Consider the following 23,991-nt stretch of genomic DNA (forward strand, 5'->3'; position numbering starts at 1 on the left):
TCCCCCCCCCCCCCCCCCTTCCTGAAGCTTGACTTCTGCAGTTCAACTGCTTGCTTCCAGGACCACCTGCCACCATCACCACTACCACTTCTGCGGTCCAGCTTACACAGGCCGATGCTATCGCCACCACTATCCATTTGACCTGTGCAGCCAATGCTGCTGCCACCACCCTCCTTTCAGCCTGCATGGCCAGTGTTACTGATGCCATCTCTCTCCGTGTGGCCAGCACAGCAAATGCTGCTGCTACCTCCCTCCTTCCAGCCCATGCCACAGCCTCCATTCGCCTGGCCCGCCTTCCTCCAGCTCATACAGACAATGACATGGCTTCCATCCCTCTAGCTCAGTGGGTTGAGGATACCTCCCTCCCTCCAGCCCATGTTGGCCGGTGAAGCTTCTTCCTTCTAACACTCTTAGGCCAATGACACCTCTTCCCTTCTTCTGGCTCACATGGGTTGATGACCCCTGCCAATTCAGCCTGCACCCAGAAATTTTCTGTGTTTCTGCGGAGATCCAGTAATTGATACAAAATACCGAAGTTCCTGGGTATGCCATGTGCTAGCCAGTATGGGGAACAGGACACCTGATCTGTGAATCAAGGTCAGATCCTTATACATGGCAGTGCACAGCACTGATATTGATCCATGAGGCTGGCCTCATTTAACTCTTTTTATTTTTGGAAGGCTCTCACTACATTTTTGTAAAAGGGAAGATACCACGTTACTAAGGAAAACCTCAAGTAAATCAAACAACGCACGAGCTTCAGGTATTGAAATGGAGTGATATAAAAGAACACAGTGGTCCTGTAGTCTACAACACAACATATAATGATATCCACCGACAGGCACAGAATGGCGAAAAGTTATTTTTTTTATAATAAGGCCCCAGATTTGAAATTCTTTAAGTGGCTCTCGCACCCAAAAACTCTGGGGGCAGTAAGAAAGAGTGTCACAAATGACATCACACATACTGGATCTGATTGGTTCATAGTGGCTATGATGTCACAAATTATATTGCATAAATGTATCCAGGTCCATATTCAGTTAACCGGCAAATAGACAAGTTATCCAGCTAAAGTAAGTCGGATAACTTGTCATGGATATTCAGTAGGCCAAGACTCTCGCTGAATATACTTGGCTAAAATTAACCAGCTGAATGCAGCCGGGTAGGTTTGAAAATATTTGGGTAAGTGTACCCAGATAAGTTTAACCCTTCCTAGCTGTGTTCAGAATATAACCAAGTACCTAAAAAAAAGCAAAACATCTGGGCCTTCAGGCCCGATCCTCCAGACCCCACCATCCCAAAACACTGTCAGAGCAATGCTGGAAGCAGAGAAGAGTGGACTGCACTTCCGGCTGGGGTTTGGGGAGTCCAGGGTTGCGTGAGGATGGTGAAGTTGAGGTTGCGAGTGGGGGGGCAGGAGAGCGGCTTACATGTAATATCGTGATGAGGGGGGGCTGGCCTTGGTAGCTGTAACCCACTTTTTTTTTAATTTGAGGAGTTAGGGGGTGGGAGGAAGATAAATTACAAGTCAACAGTACCTTTCAGTATTTGGGTGATGGAAGAGTGGGGGACTGGGTCTGAAGGCACAGACGTTTTTTTTTTTTAATATACTTATTTGGATATATTCAGAATATATAGTCGGTTAAAAACTAAATTATCCATGTACATGACCCAGATAGCTTCAGAACTGCTCTAAGGCAGTCCTAGAGTGATCTGGCTAACTTAGCTGGACAACTGTGAATACTGGCTTAGTTGGCCGGATAGCATTGCTCTGCCTCAGAATACCCTCACATTGTCTATAATTTATCTGGTTACGTTTTAAACATATAACAACTTACCTGGCTAAAACTTGGCCTGTCAGTGGGAGACATATTTAAACTCCAAGTTTGGGGTGCTAAATATGGGACTCAGCCAGACAAATCTTTTCGAAAACTGACCCCATCATATCCCACTTCATGTAGGGAAATTTGTGACATTGTTTTAAACATATTACACTTTTATACAGTCTTCTTCAAAACAAATTTGACTCAAAGCAGTTTATATCAAACAATTAAATGCAATAGTCATATACATCATAATGCATTTGATAATACAGCATAATCTAATACATCAATAAAATAATATACAATGATTTTAATGATAAAAATGGTTACATCAATAAGTAAAGGATTACAATAATCTGAAACCATGGCTCAATCCTTCCTATTCTCACTAGGGAGGAAGAAAGTCAAGTTTCATCTAAACATTTTCACATAACTAATAGCTGGCCCCAGGGGTACAGGGGAGTGGCACAAAGAATTTCACAAATAATGCCTTTGTAGAAACATTTCTCATTGCCACAGGGTGAGTATTATTATTCCCTGAAATATGAGTGGCCCCATGCCTCGGTGGCAGTAATGCACACGGCCATATAAAGGGCCTACATTCAGTTCCAAGGCCAGGATCCTCCTCCCCGGGCAGGTTGGTTTTGGGAATGCCACGGAGGCAGCATTCCCAGCCCCTGAGAAGAGGGAGTCCTAGTCATTGCACAACAGCAACACCTAGTGGCCAGACTAAGGACCCATGAGTACAGGGTTTGGGAAGGAGCCCTGAGAGCTGGCCCCCTGCCGAGAACCGTCACTGCCATGATTGGACTGGGTGAGCTGGGACGGGATGTAGAAAAAGGGGGGGGGGAGGGGGGAAGGGGGAGGGGCAAATGAAAGCTCACGGTGCCAGCTCACCGCTTCGGTTCCCATTGAGCTGAGGGCCCAAAGGAAAAGAAGGAACTTGCCAGGCCAAAAATTACACAAAGAAATTAAAAATAACATAGTTCTGAAATATCGCACTATGCAAAAACAAGGCACGCCTTTCTTTTAAACAATGCGCTTCTACCACGTACTATATCTGTATAACAGTCTGTTATATACTTTACCTGCTTGGCAAGGTAGATTTTTGAAAAAGAAGGCTTGCTAGCTCTATATTTAAATAAGTAGAGAAGTTGCCACGGTGCACATAGCCAAAGGAAAATCAAAGGAACCCACACGAGAACTGTCTGCTCGAAACACTTAGGAAGATCAGGGTCAGGGCGTTCCAAATAGGAGGAGTTCTGAAGGGAGAACAGATGGAATAGATTTGTTTACTTGATCTGTGCCAAATATATTGTGAACATAAGAACATAAAAACAGATGATCATGGACCTTGCTGTGTCAGTCCAGAGATCCATCAAGCCCAGTGTCCTGTCTCTGGCAAAGGCCAGTTTATGTCCCAAATACCTGGCAGATCCCAAAGACTAGATCCATTACTTGTTGCTGCCTCCTAGGGATAAATAGTGGCTTTCCAAAGTTTATCTGCCTAATAATGATTTATGGACTTTTCCTCCGGGAACTTGTCCAAACCTCTTTTAAACCCAGCAATGCGAGATGCCTTGACCACATCCTCCGGCAACAAATTTCACAGCTTGATTGTGTGTTGAGTGAAAAAATACTTTCCCCAATTTGTTTTGAAAGGGTAAATAACCATTTCCTAGTTATCTGTTGCATCCCACTCATTTTAAAAACTTCTATTATATCTCCTCTCAGTCACTTCTCCAATCTGGAGAACTGACCTGTTTAACCTCTCTTCATAAGGGAGTCATTCCATCCCCTTTATCATTTTTGTTGACTCTCTGTACCTTTTCTAGATTTACTCTATGGGGCAGATTTTAAAACATATGCGCAGGCGTAGATTTGTTCACGCAACCCGGCGCGAACAAATTTATACCCGATTTCATAACATGCGTGCGCTGCTGCGCGCATGTTATAAAATCCGGGCTCGGCGCATACAAGGGGGTGCACACATGTGCACCTTGTGCGCGCCGAGCCCAAGGGGAGCTCCGATGGCTTTCTCCGTTCCCTCCAAGGCCGCTCCGAAATCGGAGCGGCCTTGGAGGGAACTTTTTTTCCGACCCCCACTACCTTCCCCTCCCTTCCCCTATCTAACCCACCCCCCAGCCCTACCTAAATTCCCCCCTTACCTTATTTTATGTTTTATGCCTGCCAGAGGCAGGCGTATCTTGCCAGCGTGCGAACCTCCGGCACAGCCGGAACGGAGGAGGGCTTGGGACACGCCCCCAGACCGCCGTCACGCCCCCCGGACACGCCCCTTCCCACCCCTTTTTTGAAGCCCCGGGACATACATGATTCCCGGGGCTTGCGTGCACTGCCGAGCCTATGTAAAATAGGCTCGGCGCGCGCAGGGGCAGATTTTCTCGGTTTACGCTCGTATGTTACGCGTGTAGCCTTTGAAAATCTGCCCCTATGTTTTTTGAGATGGGGGTGATCCCATTCACATACTACTCAAGGTGCATTACAAATATGGATCGATGATACAGAGGCAATATGATATTCTCTGTTTTATTTTCCATTCCTTTCCAAACCATTCCTAACATTCTATTTGCTTTTTTAATGCCAATGCACACTGAGCTGAGGATTCAATGCACTGTCCACCGTGACTCCAAGATCCTTTTATTGGATGGTGATTCCTAACATGGAACCAGCATTGTATACCTATAGTTTGGATTTTTATTCCTCTATGTGCATCACTTGGGAAATTGCAAAGTTAAATTACATCTGCCATTTAAATATCTAATCCCCCAGTCTCACAAGGCCCTTCTTCAGTTCGTCACAGTCCGCTCACGTTTTAAAAACTTTGAACGAATTTGCAATCATATAAAATAAATCATCTTGTCTTCTCGAGCTAGAAGTGTGATTCTAAATACTTTATAGGAGTTTCAGCAGAGAAATAGAATATGAATGATGCAAATATGCATTTCCTTCACTCTAATACAGGGGCGGATTGATCTATCGGGGGATCAGGCATGCTCCAGAGGACCGGCCTGTCTGGTCACATGTAAGGTAGCGCCGGCAGAAAGTGTCCCTGGCTCCCGCAGCCTGCAAACAAGCAACAGAAGAAGCCTAAAAAGACCATTGGCACCAACCCTCCCATACGTGACTGAAAAAAGGCTCAGAGGGGCTACTGACACTAACTCTCCTGCCAGAAACCAACGAGAAAACCCAATGGGGCCCCCGGCAAAAGCCTTCCCACCCACTGCAGAGGAAAGAAGGAACCAGCTGGGCTGAAGAGGAGGCTTAGCGGGACGAGGCCGGCACACCTCTCCCACAGGATTTTTAACTACAATATTGAAAGTTGATGGCCATTCTATCTCAATCACACAAAAAGCCAGAAAACTTGGTGTAACATTAGGTGCAGAGCTATCCATGACCTATCACATATCCGCAGTTGTTAATTCCTCATTCTTCAAAATTCATTTATTGAAACGACGAAAGCCGTTTTTTTTGCTAGAGATGACTTTCACTTAAGTCTTACAAGCTCTGATTCTCACTGGTCTAGATTACTGTAACGCCCTCTATATAGGGCTCCCAGCCAATTCAATTTGACCACTTCAATTAATTCAGAATGCAGCTGTTTGCATATTAGCAAATTCTACTTGCCATGAACATATCACACCCATCCTCCGAATCCTTGCATCGGTTACCTATATCCTTTCGGATACAGTTCAAAATTCTCTCAATCATTTATAATTTAATGTACAATAACTCTTCTATCTGGCTATGTAAAACCTTACGCATCTACAAACCTGGTCAACACCTCCATTCAGCAAATAAAAATCTTCTAGACATTACTGCTATTAAGATAGCTAGACTAGATCTCTAGAAAGTGTGTTTTTTCTATTGCTGGGCCTATGATCTGAAATGCTTTACCTGACTTTCTCTACCTAATGTCTAATATTAAAAGAGTTTTAAAAAAATTTAAAAACACACCTCTTTAAAAAATCTCTTGGCGATACAGAATAAAAAGGTTACTATCAACATAGATTAATATATTAAGGCATGTCCAGAAGTAAAATTCAGTGACTTTATTATTTTTTTCCTTTTTTGTAACTTTTTCATTGCAAATTTTAAGTTGTTATACTATTTGATGATTGTATTATTTTTTAATTGTCCTACATAGTTTTGTCTAACATTGTCTAACCACCCCAATCAACATTGTTTGCAGGGTGCGGTATATAAAAATCTTAAATAAATAATAAATAAATCTGCAGGGCTGCCGACACTGTCACTCCTGCCCACAGTTAAAGAAAAGGCCTACAGGAGCCGGTACACCCCTCCCAGCAATTGCTTAATACAAAGGCCTTGCAGATCCTCTAGTGCCTGCAGCAGAAGAGGAAGCCTGGTTTGTGAGAGGGCCAGTGAATGAGTCTGTGTATGAGGGGGAGAGAGCAAGTGAGAAGAAAAAAAAAAGCCAGTGAGTGTGTATGTGTATGTATATGAGAAGAAAAGAGCCAGTGAGTGTGTGTGTATGTATATGAGAGGAAGAGAGCCAGCAAGTGAGAGTGTGTGTATGTATATGAGAGGAAGAGAGCCATTGAGTGTGTATGTATATGAGAAGAAAAGAGCCAGTGAGTGTGTATGTATATGAGAAGAAAAGAGCCAGTGAGTGTGTGTGTATGTATATGAGAGGAAGAGAGCCAGTGAGTGTGTATGTATATGAGAAGAAAAGAGCCAGTGAGTGTGTGTGTATGTATATGAGAGGAAGAGAGCCAGCAAAGTGAGAGTGTGTGTATCATCTGCAAATTTGATTATCTCACTCGTCGTATTTCTTTCCAGATCATTTATAAATATATTGAAAAGTAAGAGTCCCAATATAGATCCCTGAGGTACTCCACTGCCCACTCCCTTCCACTGAGAAAATTGTCCATTTAATCCTACTCTGTTTCCTGTCTTTTAGCCAGTTTGTAATCCACGAAAGGACATAGCCACCTATCCCATGACTTTTCCTAGAAGCCTCTCATGAGGAACTTTATCAAACGCCTTCTGAAAATCCAAGTATACTACATCTACCAGTTCACCTTTATCCACATGCTTATTAACTCCTTCAAAAAAGTGAAGCAGATTTGTGAGGCAAGACTTGCCTTGGGTAAAGCCATGCAGACTTTGTTCCATTAAACCATGTCTTTCAATATGTTCTGTGATTTTAATGCTTAGAACACTTTCCACTATTTTTCCTGGCATTGAATCAGGCTAACCAGTCTGTAGTTTCCCGGATCGCCCCTGGAGCCCTTTTTAAATATTGGGGTTACATTATCTATCCTTCAGTCTTCAGGTACAATGGATGATTTTAATGAAAGGTTACAAATTTTTACAAATAGGTCTGAAATTTCATTTTTTAGTTCCGTCAGAAACCTGGGGTGTATACCATCCGGTCCAGGTGATTTACTACTCTTCAGTTTATCAATCAGGCCTACCACATCTTCTAATAGGTCTAAAATTTCATTTTTTAGTTCAGTCAGAAACCTGGGGTGTATACCATCCGGTCCAGGTGATTTACTACTCTTCAGTTTATCAATCAGACCTATCACATCTTCTAGGTTTACCCTGATTTGGTTCAGTCCATCTGAATCATTACCCATGAAAACCTTCTCCGGAACGGGTATCTCCCCAACATCCTCTTTAGTAAACACCGAAGCAAAAAAATCATTTAATTTTTCCGCGATGGCCTTAGCTTCTCTAAGTGCCCCTTTAACCCCTTGATCATCATCTAACGGTCTAACTGACTCCCTCAAAGACTTTCTGCTTCGGATATATTTAAAAAAGTTTTTATTGTGAGTTTTTGCCTCTACGGTCAACTTCTTTTCAAATTCTCTCTTAGCCTGTCTTATCAATGTCTTACATTTAACTTGCCAATGCTTATGCATTATCCTATTTTCTTCTGTTGGATCCTTCTTCCAATTTTTTAATGAAGATCTTTTGGCTAAAATAGCTTCTTTCACCTCCCCTTTTAACCATGCCGGTAATCATTTTGCCTTCTTTCCACCTTTTTTAATGTGTGGAATACATCTGGACTGTGCTTCTAGGATGGTATTTTTTAACAATGACCACGCCTCTTGCACACTTTTTACCTTTGTAGCTGCTCCTTTCAGTTTTTTTTAAACAATTTTTCTCATTTTATCAAAGTTTCCCTTTTGAAAGTTTAGCACGAGAGCCGTGGATTTGCCTTCTGTCCCCCTTCCAGTCATTAATTCAAATTTTATCATATTATAATCACTATTGCCAAGCGGCCCCACCACTGTTACCTCTCTCAACAAATCCTGTGCTCCACTGAGAATTAGATCTAAAATTGCTCCCTCTCTTGTCGGCTCCTGAACCAATTGCTCCATAAAAATGTAATTTACTCCATCCAGGAACTTTATATCTCTAGCATGTACCGATGATACATTTACCCAGTCAATATTGGGGTAATTGAAGTCTCCCATTATTACCGCACTACCAATTTGGTTAGCTTCCCTAATTTCTCTTAGTATTTCACTCTCAGACTCACCATCTTGACTAGGTGGACGGTAGTATACTCCTATCACTATAGTCTTCCCCAACACACAAGGGATTTCTACCCATAAAGATTCAATTGTGCATTTAGTCTCTCATACAAGATGTTTATCCTGTTGGACTCTATGCCATCCCGGACATAAAGCGCCTCACCGCCTCCCGGGTGTTCCTCTCTGTCATTGCGATATCATTTGTACCCCGGTATAGCACTGTCCCATTGGTTGTCCTCCTTCCACCATGTCTCTGAGATGCCAGTTAAGTCTATGTCATCATTCACTGCTATACATTCTAATTCGCCCATCTTACTTCTTAGACTTCTGGCATTAGCATACAAACATTTCAAAGTTTGTTTTTTGTTTGTATTTTCATTCTGCTTTTTAATTGATAGGGATAAGTTAGAATATTTTAGCTCAGCTGAGTTTTTAATAACAGGCACTTGGATTACTTTTCTTATAATTGGAACCTCACTGTCGGGATGCCCTAATTCTAATGCATCATTAGTATCCTTTGAAGATACCTCTCTCCGAACCATGCGTTGCTGAGCGACTGTCAGCTTTCCCCTTTGTTCTAGTTTAAAAGCTGCTCTATCTCCTTTTTGAAAGTTAGCGCCAGCAGTCTGGTTCCACCCTGGTTAAGGTGGAGCCCATCCCTTCGGAAGAGACTCCCCCTTCCCCAAAAGGTTCCCCAGTCCCTAACAAAACTGAATCCCTCTTCTTTGCACCATCGTCTCATCCACACAATATGATTGTGTTTGAGAGAATGAACATGTGTGTGTGTAGAGAAGATAGTTTGTTCGCCCTCCACCCCCTACTAATCCATGATAATTTCAGGGTGACTGGAAATTAAAAAGTTCCCAAGTATGGATGGCAGAGGACTTTTTTCATCCCTATTAGTTGTAATTATTGGGTAGCATTTGATGTCTGCTGTTTTTAAATATTTTGTTTTTTTTTGGTAAATTTTTAAACATTTTAATGAGCTTTGTGTATTGTTGGATGTTCTAAATATCAGCTATTTTGAAATATTTATTCTTTTTGTTAGTATAATTGACTTTTTAAATTGTTGTGTTCCGCGGCCATGGCAGACCACGACCGCGGCCCCCTACCTTGCCCGTGGCGTTCCTCCACCACGGGAGCCCCGGGAAAGGGCTCTGACTCGGGCCATTGCGTCTGCGCGGCCCTCAGTGCTGCTCACTGCAGGGGTCCTGCTCCCCCCTCGCGGTGTCCAGCGGCGTCTCTCCTCCGCGGGGGAAATCAAAGATGGCCGCCGCCATCCTTAGGTGTGAGGCCGCGCCTCCTTTTCTGATTTAAAGGGACCTGATCCCTTTACCCAGCTTCACCTGTTCTTGATCAGCCTGAGCAGGGGAAGTATAAAAGGGAAGCTTCCTCTGCTCATTCAGTGACTTGGCAATGTCCTCCAGTGCTGTCTAGTCTGCTTGCTTCGGTGAGTTCCTTGAGCTTTGGATCTTGTTCCTGTTTCGTCTTGGTGTTCCCGGTTCCTGACTTTGGATTGGCTTGCGGTGATTCTCTGGTGTGCGACTTCGGATTGGCAAGCGGTGATTCTCTGGTGTGTGACTTCAGACTGGCAAGTGGTGATCCCTCGGTGTGACTTCGGACTGGTGAGCGACGACCCTCTGGCACTCGACCTAGTACTCCTTCTAGACTACCGTCTCCAAGGGCCCGCCTAAGTCCCAGCGGTCCGGGTCCCTACGGGCTCCTCCCGGGGGGACTGCGGGCTTCCAGGGCGAAGCTCCAGTCAGCCCTTGCATCGATACCTTGACCTCTCAAAGGTCCACCTAAGTCCCAGTGGTCTGGGTCCCTACGGGCTCCTCCTGGGGGGATCACAGACTTCCAGTGGTGAAGACACAGCTCCTCTTCTCGTCTCTTCATCCGCCTCCGCAGTCACCTCAGTGCCGAGCTGGTCCTGTCTTCTGCTCTGCCTCACCACCCGACAAGAGAACCTACGGATCTTCCGAAAGGTATATCATCCTCCCGTCGGCCAAGGGTTCACAAGCCTGAGCATAACATAAATTCTGCGTGTGTGACCAAGGTGAGGTTTTCTGCTAACAAATAGTTTCTGTGTATGGAGCCTGGCTTGTTCTAGTTTCCTAATAGGAGGTGAATTGGTGTTTTAGGGTCCGATGTTATATTTCCAGTTTTGCCTTTTTATAGATAGGGCTGTTACTGTTTAAGTCTGGCAGTTAGTATATTATCATATGGCAGGAGTACTTTTTTTTTTGCAGGATTTTGTATTATACTATGTTCCTGGTAGTGGAGGGAATTGTTATTGCTGTTACTGAGGTGACATCAGCATTTGAAAATTTATTTTTGTATGGTGGGTGGTAAGGGGAAATGTCCTAGTTCAGCAGCTTTTTCTGATTCTGGGATTAAGCCCATCATCTCAAGCTGCCAGTGACTGTGGAACACTACATTGTTGTATTTCCACCTGCTCTTCCACTGAAAATAGAAAATGTACTCAAACTAGTAGGTTTCTTGTTGACTGAAAGGGCTTACTGAAATATTTTATAAATGATATATTAAGTATTTACAATTTGCATATATATATATATATATATATATATATTATAATGTTTGAACTTTCTATATTTTTGCCTTTTATTCAGTAATTTTATTATAATTAAATGGTTAAGAAATGTGTGTATGAAAAAATATATGAAATAGGGCAAATAACCAAAAATAAAGGGGCAGATTTTAATACCTATGCATGTGGCCTACATTTGTGCACACTACCCGGCGCGCACAAATGTACACCCGATTTTATAACATGCGCACACAGCCGTGCGCATGTAATAAAATCAGGGGTCAGTGCGTGCAAGGGGGTGCACACTAGTGCAACTTGCGCACACCGAGCCCTTTGGGAGTCCAGCTGGCTTTCCCCATTTCCCCCCACCACCACCACCTTCCCCTCCCTTCCCCTACCTGCCCCACCCCCAGCCCTAAAGAACCCCCCCCCCCCGTACCTTTGTCATTAAGTTACGCCTGCCGGCCGAGTGCCGGCACGCAATCCCCCGCCACAGCGGCCCTGCAGAGGCCTCTGACCCCGCCCCATACCGCCCCCACTCCACCCATTTTTTCAAGCCCCGGGACTTACATGCGTCCCGGGGCTTTATGCGCACTGCCGAGCCTTTTGAAAATAGGCCCGGCATGCGTAAACCCCCTACATGCATAAATCTTTTAAAATCTGCCCCAAAGTGTCCCGTATGAAAAATTAAAAAAAAAATGGTAAAGCAAGTAACAAAAAATGTTTTATTTAAATGTCTTAAATAATATAAAAAAATACAAAACTGATATACAAATTCAGAAACAAAGCCAGAAATAATATAGTTTAAAGAGCAGCATAATAGGAAAACATTCAAGCAATAAACTCAAAATGAGATATAATAATCCCTAAAACAAGCCAAGTGGGAAATTATCAGAGGTACAAAAATGTATAATAATAATATAGTGCATAAATTAATGATAAATGCATGAAGTCGCACAACCACTTTCTTGTCAAAATAACTCCTTAGTTAGACAAGCTGTATAGAGAGACGAGTCCACTTGCTCCAACAAAGGCCATTTCTTTCACCATGAAAGAGGCTTCTTCAGGGGGAAGTTGCTTAAATATCAAGGACCCGACAAAGGCACCAAGATTGCCAGAGAGATATGCTATATTCACATGCTGTAAATATGAACACCGATACACAATATCGTTTCCGTTAAACCTTCGCTAGAGATTTTAAATATTGTCTGAGCTCTCTTCTCTGCCGACCTCCAAATTTGGGAATCATATACTGTATACATTTTTTGTGTATGCATGTGCAATTGTATACTCATGGGCCAGTATCGATAAAAATTTCCCAAGCTGATATTTTCCCATAATCCTCTGCTCCAGTATCTCAGGTGGGGAGATGGGGGAGGTTGGGATTTCTAATTTGTTATTCTTGCTTTGTCTCTTGGGTGTACAAGACTAAGGTACTCAAGGGGGTTGTTTACTTTGAACTTATCAATGTAAAAAGGGAGGGTCAAAATTAAAAAGTGGAATATTTTTCTTTAATTATATATATGTCTGATAAGGTTTTCTGATTCTGTATCCTATATATGGTGATTACCTTTTTTGATGTTGTATTAATGGGCAATTTGGTCATTAGTTGTTGGAAATGTTTAAATTGTATTTGTATTTTTTTGGATGTCAAATAAACAGATTTAAACTAAAATAAATCATCTCATTTGTTGTTCCCTTTTCCAGATCATTTATGAATATGTTAAACAGCACTTGTCCCAATGCTGTTTAACATGAGGCACTCCACTATTTACCTTTCTCCATTGGGAAAACTGACCAGTTAGTCTTACTCTCTGTTTTCTATTTAATAAGTTACCAAGTCACATTAGGAAATGTATTTATCACCTCCTACCCCATGATGTTTTAACTTCCTGAAGAGTCTTTTATGTGGGACTTTCTCAAATGCTTTTTGAAAATCCAGATACACTATATTGACTAGTACATCTCTATTCGCGTATTTATTAATACCTTCAAAAAAATCCATATTGGGTCCTTCCTAATAAGTCATGTTTATCCACATGGCCCATAATTTTATTTTGAAGAATGGCTCATTTTGCCCATTATCAACATCAGACTCACTGGTCTATACTTTCCCAGATGACCCCTGAAGCCCTTTTTAAAAATTGTTGTTACATTGCCCCCCCCCCCCCCCCTTCAGTCTTCAGATACTGTGGCTGTTTTTAATCATAGGTTAAAGATTGCTAGAAACAGGTCTGCAATTTCATATTTGAGTTCTTCCAGAACTCTGGAGTGAATACCATCCAGTCCTGGTGATTTGTTATTCTTTAGTTTGTCAATTTGCTCTATTACTTCTTCCATTTTCACAGTGAATTGCTTCATTTCCTCTGAGTTATCATCATCAAAGAATGTTTCTGGTGTAGGTATCTCCACAACATTCTCCTGGTAAAGACCAAAGCAAACATTTAGGTTTTCTGCTATGGCCTTATCACCCTTGAGTGCCCCTTTTATCCCTCGGTCATTGAATGGTAAAACTGACTCCCTCACAGGCTTTTTGTTTTTCTAAGTACTTGAAAAAGTTTAGCATTAGATGTTATTTCTATGGCTAGCTTCTTTTCTAATTCATTTTTTTTTCAAAATAATTTTTATTAGCAGGAATACGATACACACTCATGAGACAAAATAACATAATACAATGAGAAAACATTGTACATGTAAAGTGGCTTGCCTTATTAATGTGTTATAACTAATTTGCCAGTACTTATGCTCTTTCTGTTTTTCCTCAGTTGAGTCAGATTTGCATTTTCTGAAAGATGTCCTTTTGGCTTTAACTGCTTCTTTCACCTTACTATTTAACCAGGCTGGCAGTCATTTTGTCTTCCTTCAATCTTTTTAATACATGGAATGCTTTTTTTCTGGGCTTTCAGTATTGTATTCTTAAACAACATCCATACCTTATGCAAACTTTTAACCCTCACAACTGCTTTTAGTTTTTTCTAAATAATTTTATCATTTTACTGTTGTCTCCATTTTTTAAGATCATAAGATAGTGCCATACTGGGTCAGACCAAGGGTCCATCAAGCCCAGCATCCTGTTTCCAACAGTGGCCAATTCAGGCTACAAGAACCTGGCAAGTACCCAAACACTAAGTAGATCCCATTCTACTGATGCCATTAATAGCAGTGGCTATTCCTTAAGTCAACTTGATTAATAGCAGTTAATGGACTTCAAGAGTACGTTGAGTGAAAAATAATTTTCTCTAATTAGTTTTAAATGTGCTACTTGCTAACTTTATGGAGTGCCCCCTAGTCCTTCTATTATCTGAAAGAGTAAATAGCTGATTCATATTTACCCATTCTAGACCTCTCATGATTTTATAGACCTCTATCATATGGCCCTCAGCCGTCTCTTCTCCAAGCTGAAAATGCTTCTGCAGTAGTTTTACTTCATATCCTTCCTCCAGTGAATAGGTCAAATTTGATTGCATCATGATCACTATTGCTTTGCGGCCCCACCACCATTATCCCTTGCACCAGGTCCTGCATTCTACTGAGGACCAGATCTAAAATAGCTCCCCTTTTTGTCAATGACGAAGTTGATAGGTTTTTGTTGTACCTTTCTGTCCAATTTAACTTATGATAGCAGATCAATATTCTCTGAAGTTATATCCTATCAAATTAATTTTAGCAATGTTTATGAGGTTAGCAGGAGCAAAAGTCAAGGTCTCCTAATTAGAGAAAAATGTATATTCCTTTCTTATATCTCTTGGTCTGAAACCATACTACATCAGAAATGCGCCACTGGAGTTGAGTTACACACAGTCACTCTAGTAGAATATTGCCGCGTCCAGAGGATCCCTCATGGTTTGAGGATCTTGAAGGAACCAAGTTTGCATGCTGATAACCCTGATTTTGTCACACGCTGGAACCAGATTCTAAACAAGTGCTCATTTGATTTGATGATTCTCATTGTGGAAACCACCAAGAAATCTGCTATTGCTTTTCAGGAGAAGGTCATAATCCAGATTGATTCTTTGAAATCTCAGATACCATCAGAACTTTTTTCTTCACAATTATATGAGTTTCAACAGAATTTGGATAAGTTCCGGGCAGATCTTAAAAAACTTAAATATAAAAAATTTCAACAGAATCAGTTTGATTATTCGAAAGGATTTGTCTACCCTTGGATAAACCCAACTCGCCCACCATATAAGAAAGTATCTTTTGAAAGACATCTTCAGACAACTCCTCAGAAGATGAACCATGTTTGGAATATCCACAGCAACCACATCCTCCTTTTACCTCCTTAGTCTCAGCGGCAGCTCTATCATGAAGGAGGGTGAGGTGGCGGCCTCAGGTGGTAGAATTTTGAAGTAGCAAAAAGTGCCCCTCCAAAACACCTCTACCGTAGCCGCTGCCTCACCCTGCCTCCAGAGTCAAACATTGGATCGGGCAGGGATAAACAGAACCTCTGCAGATTCCTAACCCTGTGCAGCAGGAATTGCGTTTATCCCAATGTCATCTCCTGCTGCCGTGGGTCAAGACTGGCCCCATGGCAGCAGGAGATAACATCAGGATAAACGTAACTTCTTCTGCTCGGGGTTAGGGATGTGTGTTGCCAGTGAGCAGATCATCCCTAACCCCAGGCAGCAGGAGTCACGTTTATCCTGTCGTCAACTCCTGCTGCCGAGAGGCTAGTTGCCTCTCAGATTTCCCAGCGGGGAGGGGGGGTCAACTGTCAAGGTGATCCCTTTTCCTGCAGATTGCTGAGGTGCAGGAAATACTGCTCTCCTTTTTTCTAAAGCCGATTCCAACAAGTCCTCGAGGGTTTTTGGTGCAGGAGGCGATGCAGACATCCTGCAGTTTCCGGCTGAGCTCTCATAGTACAGCAGTCATGGCAAGCTTCCCGCCTGGATTCACGAGCCTGGGCGAAATTTTGAAAGGGAAGTGCCACTGTGTTGCCACTGAGCAGATCAGGTAGGAGTGTGTGTGGGTGACTGCCTGCCTGAGTAGATGGGTGACTGCTTGTGTGTGTGTTGGAGGGGGGGGGGGTGAGAGCCTGTGTGTATATGAGAGGGAGGGTGGGTAAGGGTGTGTGTGTGAATGGGGGGTGAGTATGGGGGTGTGTGTGGGTGAGGGTGGATGTATGTGTATGAGAAGGTGGTGGTGTGTGTGTGTGTGTGTGTATATATATATGAGAGGGTGGGTGGGTAAGGGGGTGGGTGAGAGTGGGTAAGGGTGGGTGTATGTGTTTGAGAGGGTGGTGGGGTGTGTGTGTATGTGTGTGTTTATGAGAGGGTGGTGGGGGTAGGGGTGTATGTGCATATATGTGAGGGTTTTTGTGTGGGTGTATATGTGTCTATAAGAGAAAGAGCCTGCATGTGTGAGAGTTCCTGTATATATGTGTGTGAGAGAGGTTAAAGTTTATGCACCATCCTCCAATCTACAACAATCTCAGGAGGACTGGAAATCTAAAGTTTCCAGGTATGGAGAGTGGAAGATCTTTTTGTTAGTTTGAATTATTGGATGTGATGTATCTACTGTTTTGAAATATTTTATTAGTGTTGGTAATATTTTAAACATTTTTATACATGTTTTTAATTGGCTGAATTTATCAGCAGATTTGACATTCTTTTTATTGGTTTGTTTAATATTTTATATTTCTTGATTGTGTTTGCATTGCTTACAATTTGGCTTCTTGTGATTTCCAGTTCAGTTTTTGTCTGCATGTTTCAATTTATAGTTTATGATCTCTTTATTCTGTATTTGATGAGAGTCTATCTGTGTTCTGCATGTATGACTGAGCCTTTAGGTATTCTGCTAGCATGTAGTTTCTGTGTAGGGATTTACAACAACCTGGCTTTAATCTGTTTTCCTAATAGAAAGTAAATTAGTGTTTAGGGCCTGATGTAATATTTGCAGTATGGCTTTCTCATAGGTTGAGTGCTGGCAATTATGATATGGGAGGCTTACTATATTGGAATTGTAGTTCAGTTTATTCCTGGCTTTCTGTGGACCATGTCAACACCCAGTGCACTTTACCATGGGCCCAGTACCATATGGGATCCAGTAAACCGCCTTGATTACTATGAGAAAGGTAGTTTATTAAAACTATTAAACTATTATTATTGAAAGTGTGTTTTTTGCAGTGTATGCCTATATAATATATACATTGTTGTAAGTGATATTTTTACTTCAGAAGATTGTACTTTGAATGTCTAGTTTCCATATGCAATCAGCCTTTTTAGGTTGGGGAAGTTAATACATTTTAAAATGGAAAAGAATGCATACATTTTAATTATGTGGGGAGGGGAGGGAAGGGGGAATGAAAGGCTGTAAGGTTTGTTTAGGGCATCTAATACCCTTGTATCAGCCCTAAGAGAGAATGTGTCACACACACAGACTCCCACCATTCATCAACCTCTCACACCCCCAGGGGCAGATCCTGGAGAAGGGTGGGAGGCAGGCAATAGGGAATGGAGGAGTCCTATTTCTAGACCCAGGGGGTGGGGCAGCCTTCTTAGTGTTAAGCGGTTTGTAAATGCAATAAATGTAAATGTAAATATTAACCATTTCTCCTGCACTCCCTAGTGCAGACACTGAAGACTGAGAATAAAAAATATAACAGGCCCAAAAACTGAGTGGTTAGAGCAGTGGGCTGCAAACAAGGGAAGCCAGGGTTCAAATCCTATTGCCATTCCTTGTGACCTTCGGCAAGTCAATTCACCCTCCATTGCCTTCCCCCTGCCCTGGCCCTCAGTGATTTCACCTGCACCGGGCCATGGTGGGGGGGGCACAATTTCATCCTTCGCTTCAGATGAAGAACATAGAACAAGGCACAGGCAGGGATGAGCAAGACCCTCAGGCACCCTATACAGCACACGGGGCTGGTCGTAGACCACACTGTCCCCTATGCGCCCTACACAGCCAGGAGGATGGTCACGGACCACGAAGGGAGCAGGGCGAGCTCGGGAAGTCACATAGTGCAGGAGCGGAGCAACCCCTCGGGGCCTCCGGAGTCGGAACTTAGGAACTTGAGCCCCGGAACCTCAAAATTTTAGACACAAGGACTCTCCAGAGGAATGGGTACTTCGGGACCTGGAGCATTAGGACCGGGACCACATCAGGAAGGGAACAAGGGACTTCACTGGACTTGGACTCACAGACATCTTGGAACTAGGAACATCTTGGAACTGACTGCAGAACTTGGACTCACAGACATCCAGACTTGGAACAGTCATCAGGATCTGGACTCACGGACATCCGGACTTGGAACAGACATTAGGATCTGGACTCGCGGACATCCGGACTTGGAACAGACATCAGGATCTGGACTCATGGACATCCGGACTTGGAACAGGTGTCAGGACTGGACTCACAGACATCCGGACTTGGAACTGTAGTCAGGATCTGGACTCACGGACATCTGGACTGGAACAGGCGTCAGGACTGAAGAGAACTCTTCAGGAGCATCTGGATAAATGTGATGAAGACAAAGGTGAAGTGACGGATGAACCCTTAAGTAGGGCTGAGAGGCAACTCCCTGGGAGGAGCTACCAGGAGGACAACACCTGGCTGGCCCCATAAGAATGGGGGAAAGCCATGGGCCTGCCCCTTAGGAGGAGCAGTCAGAAGAAGTCTGCAGGACCCTGGACAGCGGCCCTGCAGATGCTGAAGCAGGGAGGAGCTGGAGCTGGGCCGTGCAGGTCCCGGCGTGGGAGGTGGAGCAACGCGGCATCCTGCCGCTGAAGAAGGACCTCGGGGGCGGCTTCAGCGGCAGCCTCCAGGCTGCAAAGAGAGACGACTTCGGCGATGGCCTCCAGGCCGCGGGAGGACAGGCATGGGTGGCGGCTCATGCCGCAAAGAGCAGAGGCATCAGCGGTGGCCTCCAGGCTGTGAAGAGGAGTGGCAACCAGCAGCGACTGCAAGCCACGGAGAGCATCGTCATCCGGGAGCAGAGCCTAGCAAAGTCAGCGGCGGGACAGGGCCGCGGAGGTAAGGCCCTGTCTGCATGAAGTGCGGCACGGGCGCAACACAGGTTAGGGCTTTTTAGTTTGGAGAAGAGACTAAGAAGAGATATGGACAGTGCTGTTGCAAATGTATTATACACCCTAGGCGAAACTTCAGCCATGCCCCCCCCCCACCAAACTCAATCCCAGAGTCTACTCTCTTCTCCAGAGGCATCCTTCTCATTCCATCCTACCATCAATCCTCACTCTTCCCCTCCCTCTATTCCCCACATTCCTGCTCTCCCATTCAGTCCCCCAATCTCCAGTTGTGTCCACACTCCTCAATCCAAATATCTGCTCTTCCACCCCCAGGCTTTTCTCCCACCAAGCTCCTTTCTTTCCTCCTCAGCTGAAACCAGTCTCTCTCCCTCCCTTCTGCTCTTTCCCTCAAACCCTCTTCACCCAATCTGAGTCCTTGCTCTCCCCTTCAATCTGCAAAATTTCCACTCCCACTTAATCCCTTTCCACTCTCGTCTCTCCACATCTTCCAAGGCCCTGCTATCAGAGTCCCTGTTCTTCCCTCAGGACTGCTTTCGGTCCCTCCCTACCTCTGCTCTCTGACCCAATTTTTCTTGTCCTCTGTCCTGCAACCCCCTGGTGTTTTTTTTTTCCAGGCAGAGAGTGACGTACTGGCTTACTTGCAGCCAGGCTGGCAACTGTCCTCTTCAGTACCCAGTCTCCATGGCCCAGGTTTGCGGTTCTGCTGCCTCTGATGGCAGTCTGCAAAAGGCCCCTGCACTCAGATTCCCCTGTGTTGGGTCTGTTTGGTTGAGTCAGGTCTCCTCCTCCTCCTCCTTCTCATGCATCCTTGCTCCTGCTCCATTCCTCCACAAGTGTGCACCCAGCAGACAGCAGGAGCTTCTCTGTTGGATACATACTCTAGGATTTCCTACCTTCCAGGCTCCCAATAATGACGATGTTGCTGTGCGAGGGGGGGAGGGGGAACGGTGCAGGGGCCTGAGAGGGAGGAGTTTGAACTGTGTTCAGCCAGGTCACTGCCTGTAAATATTCTTATAGCTGCCACAGCCACCGCTCCTCATCTCGGGCAAGGCCCAATTAATATCTGCTGTGTTGTGCTGCTGCCCCAGGGACAGTAACACTCTAGGTGGCTGCCTAATCTGCCTAATGTTTCCACTGGACCTGATGATAGAGGTTCACAAAATCACAAGAGGTGTGGAACAAGTTAATAGTGAACAGTTAGTTACCCTTTCCAATGGTCCATAAAACTAACTGGTAGCATATTTAAAACAAATTTTTCACTCATGGCACAGGTAAGCTATGGAATTTGTTGCCAGAAAATGTAGTGTCATGGTTTCACCTGCCATGCAGCCTAACCGTGCACTGATCCTGTCTGCTATGATACCTCCCCACAAGCAGAGGCCTCCAGTGAGCTCTGTTCCTAGCTATCCAAACATCTCCTCACAGGACACCTGACTCAGCCTATGGTGCAGCCTCCTCTCCACCAGGTGTCCTCAGTGAACTTCACCTCCAAACTTGCTAAGCTCCTCCTTGCTGCTTACCACCACATACAAGCTCCAGCCCCATTTAACCTGCCTTGTCAGAACCTAGATGCCTCTTCATGGGATAACCCTTGGCTCTCTGACCTGGCAGCTCTTACTTTGCTGCATACCTTGTGGCCTCTAGTGCTTCTTGTATCTTGCTCCTTGTCTTGTAGCTTATCTAGGCCTCACCTTGCCTTGTGGCCTCTGGGCCTTCGGTCCGCCTTGTACCTTGTGTTATGAAAAAAGTTACAAAACAGCACAAAGGACTAAAAACTGGAGGTTCTTTTATGGTTAACCTTTTTAATTGTAGTTACATGCTCATGGGGAATCAGTGTGAAAAGCTGACTGACTCCAAATTGACATGGCATAGGCAAAGTTTAAATACATTTTCTTACCAAGATAAAATGTTAAGATAAGCATTTTTTGTTTGAAGATGGAAGAGTGAAGACATCTGCATTCCTAACTACTCTGGGAAAGCTAATTTAACCTTGAAAACATCCTGAGGGAGATTACGATTACAGCCTCCCTTTTTAATCAGAAGGGAAGCAATGAAACATTTGTCCATCCTTATCTTGTACCAAACAACTCACACTGTTTCTGAGACCTCATAGTGCTGAAGTTTAAACCAGCAATATATTTCATTTTGAAATTCTTTATTGAAAAGGATCTAAAGCATTTTAACTATTTCACTTGCTTTGTGGCCTACTCAGGCCTTACCTTGCCTTGTGGCCTCTGGGCCTTCTGTCTCCTCGGACTTTGCTCTGTGGCCTACTCAGGCCTTATCTTGCTTTGTGGCCTCCGGGCCTTCTTTCTCCTTGGACCTTGCTCTGTGGCTAACTCATGCCTTTCCTCATTAAGTGGCCTCCGGGCCTTATGCTTAGTGGCCTATGGGCCTTCTATATTGATGCGTTCAGGCCTCAGTATTCTTTGTTCTGTTATCTTGTCTAGTCCTTATCCTGTCCTGGTCTATCTTGTCTAGCCCTGTTCTTGTCTGGTCCTGTCCTGCCCAGTCGCATTCCTAGTATCCATTCCCTAACTTACTATTGCCTTGCCTTGCCCCAGTCTTTATCCAGGCCCAGTCTCTGCTCAGTATCATGCCCAAGCCTGTGATCATATCCAGTCCTGGTCCCTGCTCGGTATCCTGTCCAAGCCTGTGTCTGTATCCAGTCTTAGTCCTTGCTATCCTGTCCAGTCTTTCCCAGCCTGTTCCAGTATCCAGTCTTAGCTCCCTGCCTGTTCCAATACCCAGTCCTCTGCTTCCAGCTTGTCTCTGCCCATAACCTCCAGCCTGTGCCTGCCCTGCCTTGTCCAGCCTTGTCCAGTTAAGCTCTACTGGTCCCCAGAACCCAAGGGCTCAACCTGCAGCGGAGGGGCTGGCTAGGCAGAAGACCAGCCCAGTTTACAGCCGTGACCAGCCATGATGTTCTGCCACTGAAGCCAAGCCCTACTGGTTCCCAGAACCCAAGGGCTCAACTTGTGGGGGAGGAGAAGAGCTAAGCAGAAGACCAGTCCTTGTCCAGACCTGCAGTTCTGTACCACACCGGTGGGGGAGTAACCTAACCCCAGCCATGCACACCATGACATGTGATCAAGGCTAGTAACATACCTGGGTTCAAAAAAGTTTGAATGAGTTTCTGAAGAACAGATCATTAACAATTATAAGCCAGATAGACTTGGGGATTGCCACTTCTTACTTCTAGAAATGAGCAACTTGGAATGGATCTCCCTATTAGGATCTGCAAGGTACATCCAAGTAATCTTACTGGCCACTGTCAGAAATAGGATTCTGAGCTTGATGGACCATTGGTCTGACCCATCATGGCACTTTTACGTTTTTATCCACTACTCCAAGAACTTTACGTACCACAAAGATCTCTCAATATGACATTGTGCCAAACAGGGTCCTCGATATCAAATCTAACATTCTTCCTCTGGAAATGGATATCTGATTATCTCTAGCAAACAATGGGGCTGATGTAATAAGCCATGCCAAGCCCACCACAGCTTTTACTCATGTTTTAGTGCAGGTTTCTTGGTGCTAACATTGCCCAGGTATGTAAAAAGGGCTTTAGCTCCAGAAAAGACATGCTAAAAACCTACGGTTGGCTTAGCACATCTGAGGCAAATTGCAGGGTAATAGCCTTATTAGCTATTATCCTGCAATGGAAGGAGGCATGCTAGTGGGGCGGTTGCCTAGTGTGACTCCTACTACCATGGAAAAATTAATCACCTGCTAGATGTAGGCATTAAACTTCCTGCAGCCTGGCCCAGCAAGTCCTCCCTCCCTGCTCGGCATAGTGAATCATTCCCAAGTGTGGCCTGGCTGGCCAGGCAAACCAGATCTTGTCCATCCTCCATCCCTCCCTCTCTCTATATGAAATCAGTCCAGCAGGTCCGGGCCATCCTCCTCACAAGAAATTAGCCTAGCAAGTCCATGTCTGGGTCCAGTCTATCCTCCCCCCCCCCACCCCGCCCCATTAGTCTCCTCTAAAAAATTGTTGGGCCATGCAACTCTGAAACCTTCCAAATCCCCCCTCCCCACCCCATAACCCTTGCAGAAAAAGACCCTTCCGGTAGGACTGCTCCCTCACTGACATGCGGATTGGTCCTGTCACTGACATATGTGAGTGAAGGGACCAATCCCCTTTCAGAATTCTGAAAGGACAGATTTCTGAAAGGGGATTGGTCTTTTCACGGAGCTGTGACAGTGGAGGGACCCGTCAGCAGAGAGTGAAGGAGTGAATAAATTAATATTACGAGGAGAATAATGGGGCTGGGAGAAGGATGGACCGGACCTGGCCGTGGTCCTGCTAGGCTGACTTCACAAGGTGAGAGGAGGAACAGGCGGAGGACAGACCAGACTCAGACTGCCTGGTCTGACTTGAGAGCGGTTCAGCATGCTGGCGAACTTTTCTTTTTTTTTTTATTTTTTATTAACATGGGTTGGCAAGCCAATAGACCACAAGTAAAAAAAAAACCCAGCATGCTTTTTCAATTTAGTCTATTTTTATTTTACTCCTGGTCTATTTGCATATCATTAGCTTACCGCATCTCATTGGGACCACAGTTCTTTAGTTAAATAAAACCCACACTAAAATCTAACTCCGATTTAAGCATGGATTATATTACATTGGCCACTTTGTAAGCCACAGAGTTCTCTCACTAAAAACGTCTCAGGCTACAAAAGTTCTGTGTAAAGAATTCTGTACGGTGCTCTATTTCCCTATGCATTTCTCCTTTAGGAATGTCTAAATATACAGTATATAGTTCTTCCTATATTATTTACTGAAACACAGAGATCCATTTGTTTTCACAATCCAGAGACAGAACAGGTGAACAATTAGAGGGGGGTAGAAACAAATAGAAAAAAAACAATATTGTAATGAGATTGAATGTACATCAAACATTTACTTACAATAAACTGAAAAACATTTGTCAATGAAAAGCAAATGTGAAAAGAACGTTGTGTGAAAGACCATTCATTTATTCATGCATTTATATTAATACAATACAAAATTAATACAATACAATACAATTAATACAATACAAAATTCTCACCATTCTTCGTAAAACTATCAACAACCAAAACATCAAGTGGACCAA

The 23,991-nt window shown here is 44.1% G+C and overlaps 1 protein-coding gene across 1 annotated transcript in view; it reads right to left on the reverse strand.

The window, feature by feature from the left end:
* The window catches only part of ABCC2 (ATP binding cassette subfamily C member 2), a 149,309-nt gene that overhangs the window by 119,784 nt on the left and 5,534 nt on the right, over positions 1-23,991 (reverse strand). Inside the window, exon 2 of the mRNA XM_029610078.1 lies at positions 2,912-3,085. Within this exon, the coding sequence (XP_029465938.1) occupies positions 2,912-3,085 (174 nt within the window). The remainder of the gene's footprint in view (positions 1-2,911; positions 3,086-23,991) is intronic.

Source organism: Rhinatrema bivittatum, chromosome 7 (genome assembly GCF_901001135.1).
Source record: "Rhinatrema bivittatum chromosome 7, aRhiBiv1.1, whole genome shotgun sequence".
NCBI classification, from domain to species: Eukaryota; Metazoa; Chordata; class Amphibia; order Gymnophiona; family Rhinatrematidae; genus Rhinatrema; species Rhinatrema bivittatum.